At 32.4% G+C, this 26279-nt stretch overlaps 1 protein-coding gene across 1 annotated transcript in view; it reads right to left on the reverse strand.

The window, feature by feature from the left end:
* Positions 1-3828: 3828 nt before the first annotated feature.
* LOC123665191 (homeotic protein empty spiracles-like) overlaps positions 3829-26279 on the reverse strand; it is a 40419-nt gene continuing 17968 nt past the window's right edge. The window contains exons 2-3 of the mRNA XM_045599535.1: positions 23818-23990; positions 3829-4026 (exon numbers count right to left, since the gene is read on the reverse strand). Of these exons, the coding sequence (XP_045455491.1) occupies positions 3829-4026; positions 23818-23990 (371 nt within the window). The remainder of the gene's footprint in view (positions 4027-23817; positions 23991-26279) is intronic.

The following is a 26279-nucleotide window of genomic DNA, read 5'->3' on the forward strand; positions in this document are numbered from 1 at the left end:
TGAACATTACGAGGCTGACATTTATAGTTCCTTTTTGTACGCAGATTATAAATTTTTAATTGTAATTGTTAATTATAATCGTTCTTGTGTGTCATATTAAAGTTATGATGAATTTTGAAAACAATTATGCCATATTATATTCCCACCAATATCTTTTTTTATGATTTTTTTTTAAATCGAATATTAGTGCTTGTTATGTGGTCTCATTTAAATTTGATTGATATCTAACCAGTACTTTTTTGAGTCATCCCTTTATGTATAATGTGTATTTAATTTACTGCTTTACTTCCTACGTTGTAGTACTTAACGATGTAATTGAAGTCGATTTTTCTTTCGTTTTCGAGCAAACGATAGGTACTTATTAATAATCCATTCGTTAAAGTAGGCATAGGCTCAACATGAAAATGTCGGTTGGTTAAGCAATTCAAAAGAAAACTAAATATTTAATAAAAAAAGTTTGACATATTTATCTGGATACGATCTCAATAAAAACGTTTTTAATTTCACAGATAATAAAACACGAAAGCATTGTTTTATACTTATATTACAGAACGCTATAACGCCAATTCCGTTGTAATAACAAGGCATTACGTGGAGTAAAGAGTTTTAATTTGGAATGAACGAATGAACGGGAATACGATCTCGGTCGTAAATCATTCGAACAAAGGACGGAAAAGTAAATACAAATTAGGCTTATAATCGCGTTATGGACATTTCTGTGTAATTTATTGCGGACTGCCACCCAGAGATTTTTGTTTTTTTTTATTTGTTTTTAAATAACTAGCTGTATCCTCGGAGTTTCACTCGTACTAATTTAAAGAAAAAATAAAATAAACCATCCAATACAAAAATATTTTTTCAATTCGTATCGGTATCAGTAGTTCCTAAGATTAGCGCAGTCAAACGTATAAACAAAGAAAATTTCAACTTTACTGTATCTATTACAGATTGACTGTTACGAAATATTTCCATTAATAAGTTAAATAATGAAACAGACAGATATGAACATTATTTAATAGCTACTTGAAAAAAAAATTTCTCTGGTTTTATAATTAAATAAAAAAACTACTTAAAAATAATTACTCCACTATTCTAGCAGTAGCATAATTATTTTCATTAGAAGCTTTTTACACTTTACATATATTTACTTCCGGTAGTGTTGCTGAGCATTTAACAATGGTGTCCTCTACACATGGGAGTTCAGGTTTTAATTACGGTTGATTTTTTCTGATGATAATGTTGTTGAAATTAAAAAGGTAATTGTTTAAAAAAATTAACAATGTCACCTAGAGTACCTATATCATCACAATCTGATGAATTTTAGTATTACTACATATGTAAATATATTTTAACAAAAAGAGATTAATAATTTAAAACGACAAATGAAATGAAGGAATTAATCTGTATTAATTAATAAAGGTGAGAACAATTTAAAAACATTGTAAATTTAAATTTCGAACAATCTAAAATTAGAACTAGTTCATAAATCGAATGTAAAAGTTTAAAGCTCTCACAAACACATATACAAATACAAACATAATTGGTGGTGATCAATACAATAGTCATACAATAGCGTACGCGTGAAAGCGATCACTAACAAGAGATAGATCTCTATCGAGCCAGACGAGTAGACAAATAGCCGTGGAGAACAATCGTCAACAGTTTAAAAACAATTTTGTTACGTCAAGCAATTACTAAGGAGATCTCGACCCAAGATACCGTCTAAGAACCATCTCTTAATAATAGGCCCACAAACGAAGTATGGTCTACCTTCTCTATAAATATAACCCGTCCCTTTCTAACACACCGATCGGATATATAGCTGTCTCCGTCTCGTTGACAGCGACCTTTCAAAACTCACAAGTCCACGTATCAGCGTTTAAAATCAAGCCGTCTAATTATACCCACATCACCAGTGGAACGCATCAAAGGAGGCATTTTTTTAATTAATTTAATCCCGAAAACTATTATAATGCGGCCAATTTCGTTATCTAATAATTCGTGACGCGTTAACAAGAGCCCGGGCGCCATCTTGTATGCGTTCCGTTAATTTAATGACACGGTCGCGTTGTTGGGGGAAAATAAATGACGGTTAGTGAATTGAGATTAATTGAGCGATGATTTTATAATGGCTGTTTTAATTTTTTCTTTTAATAACATACCTTAAGGCCTCTTTCACTGGTTGAGGATAATATTAATCCTGTGAAGAAGCAGGATTTAGAAAGGGAATGGGATGTGCGGATCAGGTCTTTTCTTTGCGGTGCATAGCCGAAAATTGTTTGGCCAAAAACAAAAAGTCTATTGCGCGTTCGTGGATTTAGAAAAGGCCTACGATAGAGTGATGAGAAATGAATTGTGGTCAGTATTATCCGTGAATGGTGTTAACAGTGTCCTCATACGAGCATTGCAATCTCTTTATAGGGATTCTAGTGCTTGTGTGAGGACAAATGGGGCATACACAGAATGGTTTAATATCGAAAAAGGTGATAGACAGGGATGTGTAGCGTCACCGTGGCTGTTTAATCTGTTCATGGAACAGATTTAAAAGAGAATGAAAATGGGTTGAGAATGAATGAGTTACTCGTCAAATGTTTTCTCTATGCTGATTATCAAGTATTACTTGCGTCTTCACCCGAGGAGTTGCAGGAGATGGTAACTGATATGAGTGGAGCTTTTGTAAGAAAGGGAATGAAGATGAATGTAAAGAAGACGAAAGTGATAGTGTTTGAAAGAGATGAGGCAGTGACAGACTGCAATATCGTGATTGTGTATCTAGGTTGCACACAATGCACAGTGAGTTTGTGTATCTAGGTTCAAAGTTTACAAGAGATGCAAAGTGTGAGAGTGATATTGAAAGAAGAGCGAATGCAGGAAACAGGGTGAATGGAGCTTTGCACTCTTTTATGAGCAGTTGGGAGGTGTCTAACAAGGCTCGTTTGACTGTGCATGAGGGGGTGTTGATTCCGACACTCATGTACGGAAGTGAAAGTTGGGTAAGTCAGAAGATACATGAAAGCAGAATAAATGCAGTTGAGATGAGAGCGTTAAGAAGTATGATAGGAGTTAAACTGAGTGACAGAATAAGAAATAGTGAGATAAGGAAACGTTGTGGTCTGAAAGAAGATGTAGTGACAAAAATTGAGAAAGGTATGCTCAGATAGTTTGGTCATGTCGAGAGAAATGAGTGAAGAACGATTGATGAAAAAAGTGCATAAGGCAAGTATGGAAGGATGGAAGGGTTGGAAGGGGTAGACCTAGGCGGACGTTCCGAGACCAAATAATGGACGTCTTGAAAAAAGGCCAGGCCAAGAGTACCCTAGAAGAGCATGTATGAAGGAAATAATGAAAGTGGACGAAGCGAAAGAAGTATGTAAGGATAGTAGCAAGTGGAAAGAAGTGGTCTCTGCGTACCCCTACGGGAAAGAGGCGTGAATATATATATGTATGTGAATAAGTTACGAATAAATTTTAACAGCAGGAGGTACATTAGCCAATTGGGACCTGTTTCTCCTCAATTAACAACCTGCAATTTTTAGAAACATATTTTCGAATAGAAATATCTCATAAATAACTGAAATTTGATGATAAAAAGAATAACACATCAAAAACTTATCTGTTGGATATAGCCATCCGTCAAAAAGCGTTATCCACAACCGGTGATGGCTGTTATTACCGTACCTATGAAAAACTAATTAGTAGGATTCAATTCGATGTTGCCAGCATTTGACATAAAATTTTTAGAATTGCTATCAGAAATAAATAAACGATAAACTATATTAACTAAATTACTATTTACACTCGTGTCCATTTTCACGTATATTTTAGTTTTTATGATTCAGGATCACTCTCACTTAAATCGTCCATATCCATGTCTATCAGTTCTTCATCCTCTTCGTACGAGTTGTTAAATTGACTGCTGTCGTCTGGCTTCGAACTGGTGGAGCCAGATTTAGAGCCAGTCTTCGCTTCCTCTTCCTGTTGCATCCTTTTATGTTTAGTTCGTCTGTTTTGGAACCAGACCTTCACCTGTGAAAGAATAGTAAGTTTAGAATGTTGTCTTTTTCTGAACGTCCTACTAACAAATTGAGATATTTCTGTTTACTCAACCGAAAAAAAAACTGACTTAAATTTACACAGATAAGCAATACAACATTACCTTCGACAAGTAATTTAACGTAAAAAAAAGGATTTAAGTCAAAATACGCATTATTAAGATAACTCGAAAAGTATTCATAATATTTCAATCAAATTTAATTTCAAGACAAGCACCAGCTTTCGATTTAAAGAGGAATCGACAAAATCGGTACATCCCATGTACATTCACTAAAGTACTATGAGATAAAACACATAAAAAATACATTCAATTTGAAAATACACTCCTTTTTTAGAGTCAGGTAAACATTGAATTATTTTTTAATTTTATTATACTTAATCACGAAAAAATCTAAAATAATAGCTAGAAATGTAAGAGATGTATATACATTAATACCACACAATGGTTATTTTTTTGGTTTATGGATGGTTAGTCCTACCAGTAACCCAAGATCAAAACTGACAGGAAAAACTGCGATGCCGTTCTAGTATAAAAATAAAACTTGTATTTTTTATACTTATATAATATACAATTTATCTATTTCACGATTATAATCCTAAAATGCGATGTTTCTTCTTAAAAATGGTCCGCATAAAAGTAAGCCATTTGACATACTCATAGGTGCCACAAATTATTAATTTATAAACTGAAAGTGTTACACAACCACATGATTTAATTAACTCGATATGTATTAAATATAAGGGTTGTTCCACCCTAACAAAATATACATTACACACACTCGATTAACTCAACCGTGAAGGGTTGAAAATAAAACTATACAACCCCAATAATATTTCATCGCATTGAAAGAAAACTGTCGAAATTTTTCTACTGGTAGCACAAAGAGATTTCCCGCGCTACCGGACGCCATCTTGTGAAGCGATCTGTCACGTGCTTAATGGCGGGTAAAATCTATTCGGAGTTTTGAGAAAATATGTTAATGCAAGCGAATCACGCTTTTGGCAATAACTTACAATATACAACATCCTCTCTTATATTGATATTGAATAGAAAAATACGTTGCTTAGTTACTTATATTTGTGTATGTTTTGATGGCAGCCATTTTGTAAACGATTTTACGATGTCTGGTTTTATATTGTTTCGAATAATAAGTTTTTATTAGACGTATAAAAAAAAAATTAAAAATTTCTTATAAATTTTTGTTTCATAATTATATTTTTATATAAAATAAAACAAACAAATAAAGTAATCATTGTGTTTGCAGGCAAACGAAGAAAAACCAACTCCAATTATATCGACAAGTAATATAATGTAGGTAGACGAAAAAATAGTCAAGTAAATACGCATTATCAAAAATTACTCGCAAAGTTGTAATCAGATCTCGATGAAATTTAAATGTGACCACACGATAAACATCGGCTTTCGATTAAATTAAAAATCATCAAAATCGGTACACCCAGGAAAAGATATGCGGATTTTTGAGAGTTTCCCTCGATTTCTCTGTGATCCCATTATCAGATCTTGGTTTCCTTATCATGGTACCAAACTAGAGATATCTTCTTTCTAACAAAAAAAGAATTATCAAAATCGGTTCATAAACGACGGAGATATCCCGAACATACATAAAAAAATAAAAATATATATATACGGTCGAATTGAGTAACCTCCTCCTTTTTTGAAGTCGGTTAAAAAGATATCTATGTATGTAAGTAAAATTAATTTTTATTTCAAAATTATGTAAATAAAGTTCAAAATGTAAGCTAATTACGAAGTGTATGTCTAACCCGGAAAGTCCATCATCTATCCATTTATCCCTAAAATTAGATAACAATAAGCCGACACGGTACATTAGCAGTTGATATCAACATCAAATATCAATCAAATAACCTTTGTAGTGACGTAATGGCGCGTGACAGCGGAGCGGAGTGTTAGATAGAGACATACATAGAGAATGAAAATATAAAACTACTATACTATATTGTGCCACGTGGTTTCACCCACGTGATTTCGGATCTCGTGGGAATGTCGGGATAAAAAGTAGCCTATGTATTATTCTAGATTTCCAGCTATCTACGTACCAATAAAATCGGTCTGCTAGTTTTTGCGTGAAACAGTAACAAACGTACATATATATATTCATAAACACACAAATCACAAACTTTCGCATTTATAATATTAAGTATAATAGTACCAGGTTACCTATGTGTATAGGTACATAATATTCCTTTTTTGACCAAAGAATGCTGTATTTATGACCTGTTTTACAGATAACGTATAATCAAATGACCTTATAAGCGTTGGGTAAAAGAGGTTTCCCAAGCCTATTACTAATCAATACGCTTTAGCCTGTAATATCCCACTACTGGGCATAGGCCTCTTTTCCCATGTAGGAGAAGGATCAGAGCTTAATCCACCACGCTGCTCCAATATGCGGGTTGGCGGATACTAATCAATACAAACACTTATTCAATATTTAAATAGCTTTTGTTTAAGTACGAAGTTTGCGAGTAGAAATATCAAAAAAGGGGGAAGTTTGATGGTAAAAAAGAAGAATATATCAACTTTTATCTGTTGGATACTGTAATATGATAGATAGCTTTATCAGAATCGAAATAGCTAGTCATAAGCCATTGATTTTACTGAGATTGACCTTAGTCGATAAGATAACTTCCTAACAGACATACACAGCTACATAATAAAGTTGTACCAAAAACAAAACGTAAACAATATAATACATCTTACAAAACAAGAGACATAAAACATTTTGATCGTTTTAAAATTCCCATAATGTTATCGTTAAGTTGTAAACATGAAACCGAGTATTAAGACTCATACGTTAAGCTATAATCCCAACGACAATGACATCCATACTTCGGTTGTTAATATCTTAAATAGAAGTTTGCAGTTACTTGCAATATTTGTTGGTTATTGCCGATTTTATTGATCTTAAACACGATCTGCAGAGTTCTCTTGAACAGTTGTGTTTTACTGAATGAAGTTATAATGTGCTTGGAATATGTTCATTCGTTCAATTGTTGAATGAGTTTGCAATTTAGTTCTCATATTACACGCGCGTGGAAAGGTTTTTGAATACAAATAATTATATAATTTATATGGGTGATATTGTAGGTATTTTCGGTCGAATATTCAAAATTAGATATTTCTTAGATTAGTTACTTAGTCTTGCGAATTACAGATATTTTTGTCTATTAGAACTGAACGTATTCAACTAAATTTTAGCCAGAATATTTTCGAGAACAATAAATATTACAATTTATCTTTAAAAAAAGTGTGTGTACTTGTGTATGTACGCACGTAAGAAGTTATACTTCATTGGTATTATACTAATATTAATTGATTAATAAAATTAAGCTGTAAAATACTTATACAAAAGTGATTTTGAAGCCTGCACGCAAGAAAAATGTGCGTTTGTACTTATGTACGCACGTAGGTTATACTTCATTGGCTAGCTAACTTCACTTTGCTAACTTCTTCTTCGTTGACTAGCTAACTTCAGGGTGTCTGTTTTTTGTGTCGGTGTGCGCGCGCATCGTAACAATGTACTCTCCTCATTTTTCCCTAACGCGTCAATAGAAGTATTACTTCATTCAATAATATTTACAAAAGTTATACATAAAGGCATTAATTGGGAAACAATCAAATGAGTTATTTGTATAAATTCATTATTACAACAATTATCATTTAGTTTAGAAAAAAATACTTAAATTAAAATAAAAAGAACTCTACATTATATTACATACAAGAAATCGTAAAATAAGAATTGAGATAACCATCAAAATGTTAACCAATTCATCTTACGTTTCCTCGCAAACCCCATAGTTTGTAACGAGGGCTCAACCCCATGGGAGTCACCGTGATAAATGGGGTGTTCAATCGTTACCAATAAATTGGCCTATGGGACCCTGGCCCGTCGGATACGCTTGTAATTTAACGAGTAATGGGTTATGTTACGGGGTGAACTTTTTTTACACCATTGAGGAACAATACAGATTTAATTATGCTGTAAGTTTTATATTGTAAGTTAATAATATGAAATAATAAGCAAAGTTGAATGCTAAGTTATTGCATATGCTAAGTTTGTACGATAAGGGATCTTATGAAATCTATAAAATTGTTTACCTCAATCGAAAATCTAAAGCTATAATTAAAATGTCAATAAAGTTTATTAATTTAATTTAAAGTTCAATAAAATCTAAATTAAATTATTAATATATGGTAAAATAATTAAAGGAAGCTTGTTATTAACAATTATCGTAAATTTTATAGTCTTAAATAAAGTTGTATAAATGAATTGAAACTTCGACATTTTTAATTTGATAAGATTTGATAAAGAGAACGGCATTGTTTAGATAAGCCTTGGTATTTACAATAAACTAGAATTAAGTGTTAAATCAAATACCTAGATAATAAACTGTACCTAATAATGTACTATCCATCATCTATAAACACATAATAAGACTACCATGTTTCCATACAAACTCAGCGATAATAAAAAGCAAATGTCAAAGTTGCAGGAGTAAATCATGAGTAGCGATTAACAAACAAAATATGAGCAACGATTAAACAATTACGGAGCGATGCAAAATTAATGTAACACACTTTGTACAAGCACAGTATACTTTAATTCCACAAGCCCATCTGCTAGAACAAAAATAAAATGATCTCCGTTTAAACTAGCTCCAGATGATAAAGAGTGTCTCGAAAAACTGGTCCTATAAACGTTATAAGACTCCGCAAACAATTTCAATGGAAGGGTACCCGTTATAACGACACCCGCGCTGAATAAATAAAGGGTGTCATTCAAAACATGCCCCAAAATACGATTAAGTGCTTATGTATGCGATTATACTCCCCAACGGATTAGAGCGAGACAGAATAAACATTGCTCGTGAGTTAGAAAGAGAGGGGCGAAGGGAGATGCGCAATTATGGGGCAGAACGCGAATTGGGGCAAAATTTAAGCGAAAAGCTATTTATCTCTATATTACTTTATTGTCGATCCATTAGTGTGAAAACGGGACAGATGTATACGATAGAGCGGGACGTCATTATGCGACAAATTGGGGTTGTTAAGCAATTGTAATTTTTACGCCCTTCGGATTTCGCTACTGTTAGACAAGGATGGGTAATATATATTAAGTACTAGAAAGAAAGAGATAGAACATTAGTCTAATGGCACGGTTACGAAAGATCAATTACTTGTTAATAATAATCGTATTGTCAGATATAATTGGTGAGTCGTTTATATCAGGTAGTTTAGTTAAGATTAATGTTTGCTTTTGAAATTGTGGGCGGCCATTGTAAGTTTAGATAATAGAGTGAGATCGTTACGAGTGCTTTTTAAATTATAGATGATACTACTTTATTTGAGTAATTATTTACTCGTGTATGTGAAAGTTGATTTTATTTAATTTCTTTGTCAATCGTTCAGGCACAGATAACATATTTTTTTTTATAAAATTAAGACCTGGAGAAACACTTTAGCCAAGTTACGTACGCGAATTAAAAAAAATAATGTCAAAAACATACATCAATTAAAATAATTTAAATTAATACTTCAATGTACAAAATTACGATAAATTAGTCTTCAACATCAATCATTATATTTATAACGCTAATTGAAAAATAACTAAATGTCTTACATAATACAATATATTTATTAGGCATTACAGCTTCACGTCATCAATCATAAAGAAAACAACATAAAAAAGTAATATCCTGTTTAACACCGGATATCGACATTACAGTAGGTATATTTGGCATATTTTTATTACTGGCGGCCATTATTATATCCGTCATTTATAACGGCTTATTTATTGATATAACACTCAGAGAGAATAAAAATTAATTATAATTTAACTAATATCCGCCATAGGCTATATTTGAGCAATGTAGTTAGTAAGTTTTTACGACTATCAGACAACACGTAAATGGTAAATTTAAATGAATTAATTACATGTTAATTATTAGGCACTTCAAAATTCAATTAAGGTTGTATTCTTGATCGAACCGATCAATCTCCTTCGTGTTTTCTCATTCTCCGTGACATTAGCGAAATTATCTGTGCTTTTTTTGACACTACTGGAAACCATTAGTAAAAATAAATAATTAGACACAATATTTCTCAAATACTTATAAGATACATCTTGATTTTTCTTTAACCTTCATTATTAATATTGTTAAAGCCACGGATCTTTTCATAGTAGGAAATTGTATGTAGGTATTTTTATTACACTACATAAAAAAATCTAATTTTTCTTTTTTTACACAATTCAGCCTACAACATCCCACAAAAAGAATGGAGGATTTTTTTAACACGATTCTTTTAATATTTCGACACTACCGTTTTTTCGCCTTAAAAGATATTCCATATAGTGATAACATAGTATCTACTAAAAAATTGTTTAACAATATTATGTATATTTACCAGAATATTCATTGTTTTGAAATAAATAGGAATATTCGCAGTGTAAACACGAGAAGGAATAACAAAATTGTAACTCCAAGTTTCCGACTGCGCAAAGTAAACGTCTCCTTTCTGGGTTAAGGTATTCGCATGTATAATAAAATCCCACAAGCAATTTTGGAATTATCTCAACATAGATTTTAAGTTCTTATTAAAAAGAGATTAATAGATAAAGCGTATTTGTGTATGCAGATTTACATAGTTGATAAAGATGTGTGGGCTTAGAGACGCTGTATTTCATGCATGATATTACTAATTTTGTACTAAAACACAGTTTATATATTATTTTCAAAAGAGTAACTGCAGAGTTTCTTGCCTTTTCTTCTCTGCAGAATCTACATTCCGAATCGGCGGTAGCTTTACTTTTACAAAAACAATAAAGACCATAAAATTTTAATTTGTAAAATGACGATTAGAAAGTGCTCTTGGGATCTATTTGTAGAGTTATTTTTGATTTTTAAAATCGGTCCAATAATTTTTGAGTTTACGTTACAAACAAATAAAAAAACAAATTAAAATTGTAAAGAGGAAAGTCTCTTTATAACATTAATATGGGTAGCTATGATACAAATATAGAAATTATAGATAAGTGGTAGGTTTTATAAATCTGATGCGGGTATGCAGCCGCCGGGCGGAGCCGCGGGGCGCCGTCGTGTTGACACGCGCCCTCAGAGGGGTGGATAACTTTATAAATATATCATATTCTTTTCATATTAATAGTGTTATATTTAGTTACTACATTTCCAGATTACATGGATGTTCCATTTTATCTTGAAAATTGAAATATAGCCTTTGTTACTCAGTGACAATGAAATAATAAGGGATAGATAAATAATATGGTATAATTTTTAGAACCGTATTACTAGTTTTCAAATCTTTCTACTTTGTAATATTGGTACATTCAGATTTTGACGTCAAAGTACTAGTACCAACATTTCTATATTATGAATGTCAAACACCAGAAAATGTAAAAGTAATTTTTTGGGTGGTTTTATCATATCTAACGGACTTCGAGGTCAAAGGAGAAGGTTGGAATTTACTATGTGTACCGATTTTGATTATTCTTTTTTTTTATTCAAAAGCTGATGTTTTTCGTGTTATTTAAATTTCAGCGACATCTGATGAGTAGTTTTTGAGTTATCTTTATCAATGCGTATTTTAGTTCTTATTTTACTATTACTTACGGTTAATTCTTGATTGAGAACAAACACATTAATGGCAAGTACCATTTGCTAGGAAATAAGACGCGTCATTTTTACTAATCAGAAAGAAGCATCCAATAAACACTTGTAAAGTAAAGAACAAAGTAACAATACATAAAACGGTGTCTATATAAAAGTACAGTTTTCTAATTCTTCTGAAGGTGGTAACATAAGTTTGACATATGTAGTGTTAGAACTCTCTGGTAAGTATGAATGTACCTACTATAGATAAATTAACATCACCTCAGCAAGGTAAGGCCCGGCGTGCTAAAAGTGCTTGATGCTGAGACTATGGCCAGGTGATTTGTGTCTTGCCATCGACTCTATAATTTTAGCAATCGTTTTAGCATTTAAAGAGGTATTAATATGGATTTCCATGGAGAGTGTACAGCAAAACGATCCTTGAAAAGGTTTGCTATGCCTCACCTTTTGCTATGGCTCACCCACGCCATCTATGACCGCTGGCAACCTAAGTCTAAAACTTAGTTTATTCGTAGATTTGAGTGGCTCAAAATCAAAACTTTTTTATTCAAGCAGCTTTAAAGTCAAAGCACTTTTTAATTGTTTTCAATATTTTTTTATAGTTAACTAACGACCTCTATCCGTCCATATAATAACCAACATATTTTATACAAAAAACTCAAAAAAAAAATGCTGTAAGTATTATTCCGATCGGTTCAGTAGTTTCTGCACTATAATCGAACGAAAAAAAACGGCTCTTCACTTATTAGGGTAGATATAGAAGATAGATGTAAAGCTACAACCGATTCGGAATGTAGATTCTGCTGACAAAAATTTGCAAGAAACTCGAACTAAAACTATTTAAAAAAAAATGACAGTCTTTATAAAGTTTGTCATATCTTGAAATACGTTTCAGCCTGTAATATCCCACTACTGGTCATAGGCCTCTTTCCCCATGCAGGTGAAGGATCAGAGCGTAATCCACCACGCTGCTCCAATACGGGTTGGCGGGTATATTTCCTACTATGAGTAAAGATTGCTATCAGGTTTACAAGATAACAACCGGGACCGACGGCTGAATATGCTCTCCGAGGCACGGTGGGGAGACCCACAAGTACTGCATAAACACCTAGATCTCGGCAAACACCTGTATGGCCAATACAAATGTTTGTCATGTGCGGGGATCGAACCCACAGCCGCCAGCACAACAGGTACAATCCATGGCTGTGACCGTTGCGCCAACGCGGCGTCTTGAAATACAGCGCTACTTAATAAGCCCACGCATATTTATCATTAAGAAAACCTTAGAACCGAATGAGTGAAAGTTTAAACACGATATATAGCTAAATATGAAAGGAGAGTGTGAACTAATAGGAACAATAGTGTTTGTTTCCATTCCAAAAAAAACCGATTTCAAATCACATCGAAAAGTAATATAAAGAGGAGTCAAATACGCATTATTCGGTATAACTCCGAAACTATTATCAGATCTGTTAAATTAAAATGGGATACAAAAATAATTATCGTAATTGTAACAAAAATTATAAAATAACGAACACTAAAAGTAAATTTAAATTGAGAACCTTCTCCTATTTTTGAAGTGGGTAAAAAAAAATTGTTATAAAATTGTCCAATAGCATACCGGAAGTAAATATACGAATAATATTTATAAGGACATGCGCGTTTGATATGGGCTGGATGATGGGCGGAGCTGAAGGGCGCTGATTAAACAGCCTTTAACCATAAGGGTGCGACCCAAGATAGGTATAACTGTCGTTACCTACCCACATTACTTATGGTACCAACTTTAGATAAAAGAGATTCGGTATTAGACTATTTGCTTAGGTATTTTTCGTGCTATAACAGTATTGTAAGAAAAACAGTTGTTAAATATTACAATTATTCATTATAAGTATCTCAAAATAATATTAACACTACTGTTTATTTTTTTAAGGTATGATTAATGAATATTAGCAGAGAAAGAAATAATAACACATGTTTCAAAAATTTAAATTGTAAATTAAACATATAATCTTAATAGTTAATTTATACTACCTTTGTCTCTTATAAAAATAACAAATAAAAACCTTTGCCTCATACAAAAAAAAAAAAAATATAAAAAAAGAATACTGTCAAAATCAATGTCAAAATTTTTACAACCGTCATTAATCCAAAAAGGACAAATTTTTATATATCTACAATTAATCGAAAATTGTTGTTATAGACAATAAGTTCCTGAACAATTGAAGTAAAGTAACATTAATACTTTTTTTTACAATGTTGCCAGACATAAAACTCTTCGATGATCAAAACTGGTCGAACCTCGTAATTTCACATTATTAAGTAAATTGTACACCTGCGCTATACAGCTATTATAATAAAATGTTTACGTACATAAATACATAATTTGATTACTAAGAATTGTGAGATTGTTGAAAGGGGACTTAAAACGTATGAAATGTAATTAAAACATTTATGTCGCCATGTAGGACTATATACAAACTACTTTCAAAAAATAAACAAATAAAGGAGTAGTTGTAGCAAATCAACGAATAATTTCAAAATTGCTACATATTAAGGTACATTACAAACTGGGGTAATGTACCCAATGTTATGTTCTAATTTTAAATAAATGACAATATTTATATCTTTACTCTAATCTGTAGTATTTCAGTTGACATTGCCTTTGTATTATATTATGAATATTATAACCTCTTTTTGATGTTTAAATGTTGTTCGACGCAAAAAAAAAAAGATCAAATCGGATTGGTACTTCGTAACTTAGCCTATTCTAGCAAATTTAAACATTTTAATATCTGAGATTTTAATATTCATTATTTTAATTTATTATAAATCATAATATGAGACAATTAAAATAACCGTATTTATAAATAATAATTAATGAAAAAAAAAAAACAAAACTAGAACAAATTACACAATTCTACATAAAGACATCAGAATTACATTTATTGAGATGTCATTCGTAAATTTATTACATCTATTTAGTGTTGTAACTCCGACATTGTTGATAGTGATGTATTTACAGAAACGAGAATTATAAATAGACATCGTTTTGTAATGTTATCGTTAATTTATAGCGTTCATACTAACGACCATGTATGGCAGTGACAAGTGAATTTATTGGGTTTTAAGTGTAATTTTTAAAGTTATTATGATTGTAGGTGTACAAATTTTTTTAAAGAATAACTGCGGAGTTTCTTTCCGATTCTTCTGTGAAAAATCTACATTCCGAGTTAGTAGTAATTTTATAATTAATTAATTAATTAATGGCAAAAAAAAATAATTTGTAAAATAACGCTTCAAAAGTGCGTTAATAATTTGTTTATAATTTGTTATTAATTGATCAAGTAAGTCGGATCGGAAATTCGCGGATACTTTGATTACTATCTTACTATATTAATTTACTAGCTGCTACCCGCAACCAACCTATGAATACCTACGATTATACCTTTTAAAATAACATTCATTTACCCGTTTCTTCTTTACATTTCATATCTACATAAAAATCTCATAGATGGCGTGCTTTAAAATTGTCTTGTCTACTTATATTCATTTAATTATTTTTATCGGCTTAGTTACTTATATTGCGTGATTTTTATAGTGTGAAGCTAGCTTATATAGCATGGTTATTAACATAATAACAACAACATTCAAATATGCGTCGTTAGATTACACGTTGTTACAGAATGCGTAGAGGAAATAAAGGTTCACTGCTCGTTCCCGGTAGGTGACAGCATGATAATATGTTGACCCGACTTCTTAGTAATATTCGTGCCAAATTTGAAGTAAATCCATGCAATACTTTTTGAGTTTATCCCGGACATACATAAAGACAAACAGACAAACAGACAAAAATTCTAAAAACTATATTTTTGGCTTCGGTATCGATTGCAGATCACACCCCAAGTATTCTTTAAAAAAATATTCAATGTACAGTTTTGACTTTCCTACCATTTTATTATATGTATAGATTATGTTTATAGATAACAATACATGCGAATGTTTGAATGTTCTTTATGATGAAATTTGACACTGGAGATAGAAAGAGAAGGCTACTTATTTTCTATGAAAAATAAACAATTATTTTGAAGATATGCATTTGTTTTTAAGGGGCTGGAGATATTTTTTGGGGATTTTGTTGCTGGCATATTTTTTTTCGTCTCAGAAAAATAATGCAGCCGATATCGCGAGCTAGATGTTGTAATATGTCTTAGAAGTTCAGTGATTCATGACATATTTTTTCTTTTTTTTATATTTTTTCTAAAACCAACATTGTTCTTCTCTACAATTAGCATCAAAAATTGCGAGGTAATGATCCTTGAACACCGGTAATATTTATTACATTTTGATGAGTTTTTACTTGTTTTTACAACAGTTGAGGTTGTTTCATGCGTGTCGAGATTTATATCTTTTAACGTCTGTTATTACGTTTATATTTATTTTCTACAAAAAGTTTCTAAGTAGTTACATATTTATGTTATTTAATTTTTAAAAAACACAGCACCTCATAAGACAAATTTTATCTACTTAAAAATTAAATAATTGTGTATGTTCGCAAACGAAAAAAAAAACCAACCCCAATTACGTGGATCTGTAACATAATGTAGGTAGACGAAAAAATAATCAAGTAAATACGTATTATTAGATATAACTCTAAAAGTACTTGTCAGATCTTAATTAAATTTAAATCGGACCAAATGACACGCAACACCTTTCGATTAAAACCAAATTCATCGAAATCGGTCAACCCAATCAATATTTCTGATGTAACATACATTAAAAAAAATACAATCGAATTAAGAACCTCCTCCTTTTTTGGAAGTCGGTTAAAAAACACCCGATTTCGCTTACTAAATTTTGCGTAGTTATTCCATATTTTGTTTGCGCTATATGTATATATAAACCGGTTATAAATTAATACAATACTATTTGTACCTATACATTAAAATCTTATTAGCTGTAACATTACCCACATATTTCCATAATCACTGACCATAATATCCCCTCAAAGCAACTGCGGGAGGCCGATATTTAGCGAAACCCACCATTTAAATGTAATTAAGCGTCAATTGTCTAGAGTACCTCTGACCATTGTATTTGCCCTTGACGTTATTACTACAATAAACCAAAGTTGGCAATCCTTGGTGTACAATAAGGCAACTTAGTTGGAAACAACTCGAGAGAAAGTAGAAAAAGATAATTTTTGGGCCATCCATAAATTACTTTATACGTTAAGACGCACTGTCACACTTTGTCGACAAACAAAGTGTGACAATGTGCGAGAAGGGGTGAAAAGGGATCTACAATTTTGTGACATTACATTTCAAGATGAATGATGTAATTTCAAGATGTGATGTATCTAACTTTTAGTTAACTGGAAATAAAAATATTGTTGAAACTGATGTTTTGTCCTTGTCACAGTAGGTCTCATAAATGTGACAAACTTTGACAAGGACGGGGACGGGGCCTAATAATCGTGAAATTCGTGTGACGTTGTTTATGGATGGCTTTTAACGAAGATAACACAGCACCTGAATGATTGACAAATGGTTGCGGGTACGATGCCCGCATTTGACAAACATTTGTATAGACTATACAGATGATTGTCGTGGTCTGAACGTTTGTGTTCGTATTGAGTTCCACCGTGAGGCCGTTGGAGCAGACGTGTCCTGGAGTGGAGACAGCGTCTTGGCAAACGCAGTGTGGGATGTCCTCCAGCCCGCTGGACCGATGTTCTACGTTAGATTGCCGGTGTAGGCTGGATGAGGATTGAGGACAACCGGAATGTCTGGCGCGAACTTGGGGAGGCCTACGTCCAGCTGTTAACTGCGATAGGCTGAAGTGATGATGATGGTGGTAAAATAATGATAAAATGTAACAAAGAAACGGCGTTATTTTAAAACGATCATAGTACATTTATGTGAATGCAACTATTTTCTTTAGACAATGATAAAAATGAAAAGACATTTTTTTACAAAGTAAAATGTGCATTTATTGATACTTGACACCCTAATGACATAATAACAGGATGACCATCGAACGGTAATAACAAAACGTTGGAATTAAGTAAGAATGACATTTCATAAGAAATATACAAATTAAATTATAGTTTTTATAATATGAAGACTTGTATGGCAACATTAAAAATACCGAAAATATCATTTATTCCCTCCATATGGTAATTACAAATTATCTTTTAACTGTTATTGACAAAAAAATTAAATGACGATATATTAAAAAAGGCACTGTTACCTAACCAGCTCATATGATACTGTTGGATATTAATATAGTCTCTGAATAAAGTAGCGGATAACGCCCCTGTCAACAGTTACGTCTGTCGTCAGGTGTTTATGATAACAAGTAAGCAAATGACCATGTATGCTGGCCGAGGAACTGTGGGATAAACTGACCGGGGAAGTACCTCAACCTTACAGAAGACCACAGCTAAATAATACTGCTCTCAAGTAATGAGTAAGGTAGCCAAACCTCCAAGGGAGAGGTAAGGATAGAGTTGGCAATGCGCTCGCTATACTACTGGAACACAATAACACACAACTTCAGAGAAGTGTTATTTAGCTGTGATCTGTAAGGTCAAGGTACTTCCCGGACGGGCTGCTCAGAATTTAAGCTCCTGCTTTCATTTCATATTATGCCATACCTCAGTATAATAATTCTAGTATTTTTATGTATGTTTATATAAGAATCAAGTAAATAATGTGACCCAAATCAAAGCGCAGCAAATGTGAAATCTATTGCAATCATCGTCCTCGTTCAGCTGTAAATAATATCAATGCTGTAGAAACTGGGCTAATAATCGCCGGCCACGCCCGGGCGTGTCTCTAGTATGGTTCACACGAACATTACACCTCTATAATATTTAATATATAAAAATTTCGTGTCAATGTGTTTGTTACAGAACGACTTTTGAGAGTTTTTTTGGGTATATGTAGGTTTGAGAATGGGTTGTAGCAGAACGTTTGCCGAATCAGCTAGTAATCTATATAAATACCAGCTGACTCTGCAAACGTCGTTTTGCCATATATGTTTTTAGCCCCCTTAATCACCCTTATAACTTAGGGGTATGAAAAATAGATGTTGGCCAATTCTCAGACCTACCCGATATGCAAACAAAACTTCATAAAAATCGGCCCAGCCATTTAGGAGGAGTATAGTAATTAACATTGTGACACGAGAATTTTATTTAGAAAATAATTGAAACGCCGAAATATATACCTATAGAATTTCCTTTATACCTAAGATTTTTCTTTATACTATTATTTATTGTTTTTGTAGTATAACTTCTTTATGCACGCTTGATTTTGGAAGTAAGCTGGTGAATGCTTGACGAGAGCGTTAACGAAAAGTCTGATCAGGCGAGGTGAACGAAAGTCGGGAGAGAGGTATAAGTTAGTAAATATAGAAAAAGAGAAAGTTAAGTTTCGTAAATTACTGTAGGACAACTAAAAAAGTTTAACTTTAATCGTGTGGTCTAAAGGACACTCGTTTTTTATTTATGTAGTAAATGTATATATGTATGTGTAAATACATAGATGCATACATACATACAAGGGTATTAATATCGTAACTAATATACTATTTCTGTATTAAGTCAGGGATGGGATATCTAAAACATGGGAGCTAAGCTCACCTCAGAGCAGTGTACCGTGTGTGTGTTAAGTAAAATAATTTACTTTATTAGTATAGAACAGCATAACAATTACATCATATAGTGTCGATTCTTACATATAGATATCAAAATTACATAAACAAAGTAACTATGTAGTTATTTACATAAATATAGCTTTAAGATAATTATAGAACATATTATTCGTTCGAAAATTGACAAAATTAACGATTTCTGAGGTTTGTAATACGCATGCTGTAATGAGAAATAATTGTATGAAGTAATAACACAGTTAATATAAATTGAATCATCAGAGGCGAGAGCCGATATATTATATACGAGTATTATGAAAACGTATGTATAATAACTACATGTTCTAATTCAAAATTCAACAGTATTTGTATTTATTTCAATTGGATTTTACACTAAGAATTAGAATTAATACACGCTTCACACTCAACAGATCCCCCAGTAGGATTTTTTCCTGTGTTGGGGATCCGGAAACGCATACAATACACAAACACAACGCCCAGATCACGAGTAACATCTACGCGGTCGATACAAACGTCTGTCGTGGGCGGGAATCGAACCCGCGACCGCCAGTGCAACAGCCAGTGCTGTTACCGCTATGCTAACGCGTCGTCAAACACACCAGAGTGCCTAGTGCGAATATTGTTTAATTCGTCTCGCAATAACGGCCGTAAATTTTAACTTCATTTTGTATGGGAAATTCGGGATTTCAACCTAGTTCTCGCGTTTGCCGCTAGATGACTCTGTATCGATTGCATCGTATACTATTCTTTATCGTCTGTCATGTTTCTGTGAATAAAACTCGCACTAGGCACTCTGAATACCATACTCATCGCACATACTGCCATACCTTACTCACCACGGGAGCACGGAGCTGTGAGTCGAGTCGTACTGCTCCGGATTTTGTTCAAAATATTTTTTGCTATGCCCTACCTCTTACAGTTTCATCAATTAATTCCTAATTTCTCGCTATATTACCTATTGTGCGAGATTACGTAAAGTCACATTTTTTCGTACTTTTTTTTTCTTTTTTGATTTTATACAAATCAACATCAATTAATTAAGAGTGATGTAAATGTAATTGGTATGCACTATCTTAATATAGTATAGAATAACTTATTTTAATGTAATATATGTAAATAAATTAATAAATAAATTGATTAATTAAGTAGGTCATGATACCTTCTTTTCGTATTTATCGGTTTAAAAAAAATGTCTTATTATGTAAATAAATGTTTTAGTAATATTAAATTTTCTGCTGTCCGTACTCGGACGCACGCAATGCCTAATGAACGTAATTATTAATTTTTTTTTCGACAGTTTTAGCATTAAACGCTATGTAGATAAACGATTTCATTATTAGAAACGTCACTATTTATTAATATTGCATTTATATTGCTAAAAAATCGTTAATATTTTTTTAAAGGGCGCTTACAATGTTTTGTGTTTCTTTCAACTTACATTCAATTTAAATAAAGAGTCAGATAAAACACGCATCTAGAATTTACTCCTTTAGAACAGTAACAATAATCACATGAATTATTTCACTTACCTTATGTTTTTATACTACAGACTTCATATAGTACAGTTTCTTAAGAATTTAAGGCAAATAAAAAAAAAACGCTTTACACTCAACTGACCCAGTAGGTACTGATGAACTGAACCCGGGTGAACTGATGTATGTCTGTTTTCCTGCTCAAAATATAAAGCCCGACTGGGGTAGTTACCTCGACCTTACAGAAGACCACAACTAAATAATACTGTTCTCAAGCAATATTGTGTTCCTGTTGGTGAATAAGGTGACCAGAGCTCCTGGGGGGATTGGGTCGGCAACGCGCTTGCGATGCTTCTGGTGTTGCAGGTGTCTATAAGCTACGGTAATCGCTTACCATCAGGTGAGCCGTACGCTTGTTTGCCGACCTGCTGATATAAAAAAAAAAGCACAGCAGGAAATTCCCTGCTCAAAATATAAAGCCCGACTGGGGTAGTTACCTCGACCTTACAGAATATCACAGCTAAATAATACTATTCTCAAGCAGTATTGTGTTCCTGTCGGTGAGTAAGGTGACCAGAGCTCCACGGGGGAACTGGAGATGGGGTCTACAACGCGCTTGCGATATTTCTGATGTTGCAGACGTATTTAAGCTACGGTAATCGCTTACCATCAGGTGAGCCGTACGTTTGTTTGCCGACCTAGTGATATAAAAAAACTAAAATCGGCCAAGTGCGAGTCGGACTCGCGCACGAAGGGTTCCGTACCATTGACTAGATGAAATATTTAGACAAATTTTTTTGTTAATTTTTTTTATTTCATTGTTATTATTTATTATTAAAGTAAATATACTATTAAATATTTTGTGAATAATTCATAGGCAAAAAATGGCGTTTCTTGTATGGGAGCCCTCCTTAAATATTTATTTTATTTTGTTTATAGTATTTGTTGTTATGTTATAGCGGCAATAGAAATGCATAATTTGTAAATACGAGTATTTTAACTGTCTAGCTATCGCAGTTCTTGAGATACAGTCTGGTGACAGACAGACAGACGGACGGACGGACAGACAAACAGCGAAGTCTTAGTAATAGGATCCTGTTTTTACCCTTAGGGTACGGAACCCTAAACAGAAAGTCTTGTGGGAGTCCAAAAATATATACAATACAAACAAACTCCCAGACTACAAAAAATATTCGAGTCGATAAGCACTTATTTTATTCTTAGAACTCGAACGGATATAATTAATCAAAATTTACTTAATTTAGTACACTGTCTTGATATAATACATCATTAAGTCAATTTAATATATATTTTACATGTTACGACCTTATTATTTATTTAATTTTATGTTATGACGTGTCTTTCTGTAATTTTTATCAATTCACATTTTAATATAACTTTTATATATTACTTCTATTATCTATTCAAATTCAGAATAATTTATGAAATAGATTTTATTCGTTCACTCAAGATCGAATACATTTTTTTAACTTGTAATTAATAACTGATTTTAACTGGGGTAGAACAGCAGCAAATTTCCTGCTCAAAATATAGATCAGTCCGACTGGGGTAGTACCTCGACCTTACAGAAGATCACAGCTAAATTATACTGTTTTCAAGCAGTGTTGTGTTCCTGTTAGTGAGTGAAATAACCAGAGCTCTTGGGGGAATTGGGGATAGGCTCGGCAACACAATTGCGATGCTTCTGGTGTTGCAGACGTCTTTAAGCTACGGTAATCACTACCATCAGGTGAGCCATACGCTTGTTTGCGACCTAGTTGTAAAGAAAGGTCATTTTGTTTATACAGATTTTTCGAATATCATTTGAAATTCAGCGTACATCTCACGGTTGGGTCACGTTGCTCCACTGAAGGTGTGCAGATATATTCCCTTTTATGAGTAACGATTGCTATCAGGATATTTAATTTTAATTGATAAATTATTGTGTGAATAACGCGAAATTAAATTACAAACACTTTTGAATATTTACTTTCCGTGTAGTCATCGATTCCATTTAAACAAACCCCTCATTTTATTTTTTAAATAAGTAAAATAGTCATAACTTATAAATATGTGAAAATTAGTAGAGTGAACAGTTTGTATGCGTAAGCAATAATGTGCGTGACATAAGCAACAAGAGCTATCATTTATCTAAACTACTGCATCTCTTTAACAAATTTATTAATCGATTTAAAAAAAGGAGGAGGTTCTCAATCGGACTGTATTTTTATGTGTGTTACCTTCTGATCTCAATTCGACCGTATATATATATATATATATATATATATATATATATATATATATATATATATATATATATATATATATATATATATATATACATATATATTTTATGTATGTTCGGGGATAATTTCATCGTTTATGAACCGATTTTGATAATTCCTTTTTTTTTGTTGGAAAGGAGATATCCCTGGTATAGTACCATGATAAGGAAACCAGGATCTGATGATGGGATCCCAGAGAAATCGAGGGAAACTCTCAAAAATACGCATAACTTTTTACTGGGTGTACCGATTTTGATGATTTTTAATTTAATCGAAAGCCGATATTTATCATGTGGTTACATTTAAATTTCATCGAGATCTGATTACAAGTTTTGGAGTTAGCTTTGATAATGTGTATTTACTTGACTATTTTTTCGTCTTAGGTAGACGTTGTATTACTTGTCGATATAATTGAAGTCGGTTTTTTTCGTTTTCCTGCAAACACAATTATACTGGGTATCGATTTGCTGATTCTTTTTTCAACTAAGGCTAATGCTTTTCATGTGGTCCCGTTTTAATTTTCATTATATCTAATAATGCGTATTTCTTACTGTATGTTTTATTACTTGTCGATAACAATTAAAGTCTGTTTTGTTTTTCAGAATTATTTTTGAATTTACCTAAGACATAATAATTTAAAAAATAATCATGTTTTTTACCTGGGTCTCAGTCAAGCTCAACGCCTGTGCCAGCTGCTTCCTCTCTGCTCCAACTACATAATGGTTCTTCTCAAAAGCGTGTTCCAACTTCAAAAGCTGGGACGGCGAGAATGCCGTTCTGATCCGTTTGGGTTTTCGGAACGGTTGAAGAAGAAAACCGGGGATGTCTGGACCTGGAGACAAAATTACATATTTAATAACCTTAGCAAAATATATGATATGATATCTTTTACCCACCGCTTCACTTGCATTTAATTTTTTTTTAATAAAAAGTATCCTATGTTACTATTAATACCTTCAAGAATATGTTGCACGAATTTTCATGACGATCGCTTAAGTAATTTTCGCGTGATAGCGTAACAAACAAACTTACATTCACATTTATAATATTAGTAGAGATAAGAATGATTATTTTATTTTTAAAATTAAAATGAGAGATGTAGAGACAAAATCTTTTGACATTATAGGGTGAATAACATCACACCAGAACCTATAGAAGCGTGGAAGTAAATATTTTACAAGGTAAGTAGGTACTGCGATTTGAGACAGATGTAATCGTTAAGTACGTTATCATACTCTTAAAAGATTTGTAAATAAAATCCAGATATTCCCGTATATAAACCGCATCGTATAATAAAAAAGTGTGTGTGTGTGTGCAACTTACACACGGCAGAAGTGAAACTTCTAAAAAGTAGCCTACGAGATTTTTTGTACCGAAAATATAAAATAGTAATGTATTCTATCTAATTCTATCCTATACATTTACATGTATGCCTGTAATATCCCACTACTGGGCCTCTTTTCCCATGTAGGAGAAGGATCAGAGCTTAATCCACCACGCTGCTCCAATGCGGGTTGGCGGATATATTCCCTACTATGAGTAACGATCGCTATCAGGTGTACATGATAACAATCGGGACCGACGGCTTAACGTGCTCTCCGAGGCACGGTGGGGAGACCCACAAGGACAATCAAAAGTAACATACAATCAAATCATTTCAAAAAAATTAATAAGATACAATATTAATACGTTTAGACGTTTTCAATTAAAGTGACATTTATACAAACATTTATGTTAATTATACGAAATATCAAATCATTAATTATCCGAACGTTCATTTAATATAATCTCCGTAACATTTCAACTTGTAAAAGCTCGCGAATGTAATGACTGGCTGTGAACGCTGTATCTTTGTAATGGCGGACGGCTATTAAAATTATATTAACTAGAGATTACCGCTAAGCGACCAACAGCAGGTTAATCTATCACACACATACGTTTTACGAAGAATTATTAAGTAAGGAAAGAAATAATACTACCATTTCACAAATTGCACGTTGTTTATGACGTTAAGGCTGATTCTCATCAGGAGCTGAGTTTTTTTTAATATTATAATGTTGCTTAATTAGTATGGACTTAATATATTATGAAGTAAATGCAAGGTAATTTTCTTGTGTAGATGTTCGATAAGAAACGTAAATAAAAATGGAACGTGTGGACTGTTTTTTGTTGCTATTTTATTGGAAAGTTTTTAACTAAACCAGAGCGAGATGAGACAAACGTTAGGTTTCATTATTTATATGTGAAAGAGTAAGTTTGTAGATAATGTACCTACGAGTATAGTTCAGAATACACATTCATATTTACTGACTCGTACTTTTTAATAGAACATGATTTAATATTAAGTATTTTTGATGTAATTAAATTTGTTACTGTATTTTATGTAATAATCAATAACAAAAAAAAATGTGTGTGGGTAATTTCTACACAGCCGAAATGAAACTTCTGGAAAGTAGCCTTCGAGAGATTTTTTCACCGAGGATATAAAGTACTGTATAATGTGTTCTATTTCATTCTCTCCTATACATATTTATGTATGTTTCTTTATCGTAATCCATTTCCGTTACATAGAGTTTCAAATCATAATGATTCTAAAGAAGCTTCACTTCAAAAAGATAATATCGTCTTAAAACTTTTTATTTCTGTTTTTACTATTCTTTACTACTTAGTAGTATAAAAACGTAACTACTTTCCTAATCTATATTAAGGCAGAACTATGTATCATTAAGATAGCTCGCATTAGATTGTCATAATTATTGTATTTACTGTCAGAAGTCGAAAAACCTAATTTCGCGTACTAATTTGTTCCTATTGAAATAATTCTAAATAGTTTCTAGTACTATTCGTACATAACACGTAAAACGTAACAAGAACTAAAACGAAAACCAACACGTATAAACATTAGTATTAAAAGAATGCGTATACAATAAATATAAATAAATTCAAATAGAAAATAATATCAACACACTAATTTCATAATAACTGGGTCCCACATTATAAGTAATGGCATATTAGTTTCAAATCGTTCCCATAGCTATTAAAATTAATTTAAAATCGTTTCTGCACTAGAAATTCTCAAGAGAAAATTGTCGAAAAGCAATTATGAGTATTTAAAAAATAA

This window comes from Melitaea cinxia, chromosome 23, assembly GCF_905220565.1.
Source record: "Melitaea cinxia chromosome 23, ilMelCinx1.1, whole genome shotgun sequence".
Taxonomy (NCBI): domain Eukaryota; kingdom Metazoa; phylum Arthropoda; class Insecta; order Lepidoptera; family Nymphalidae; genus Melitaea; species Melitaea cinxia.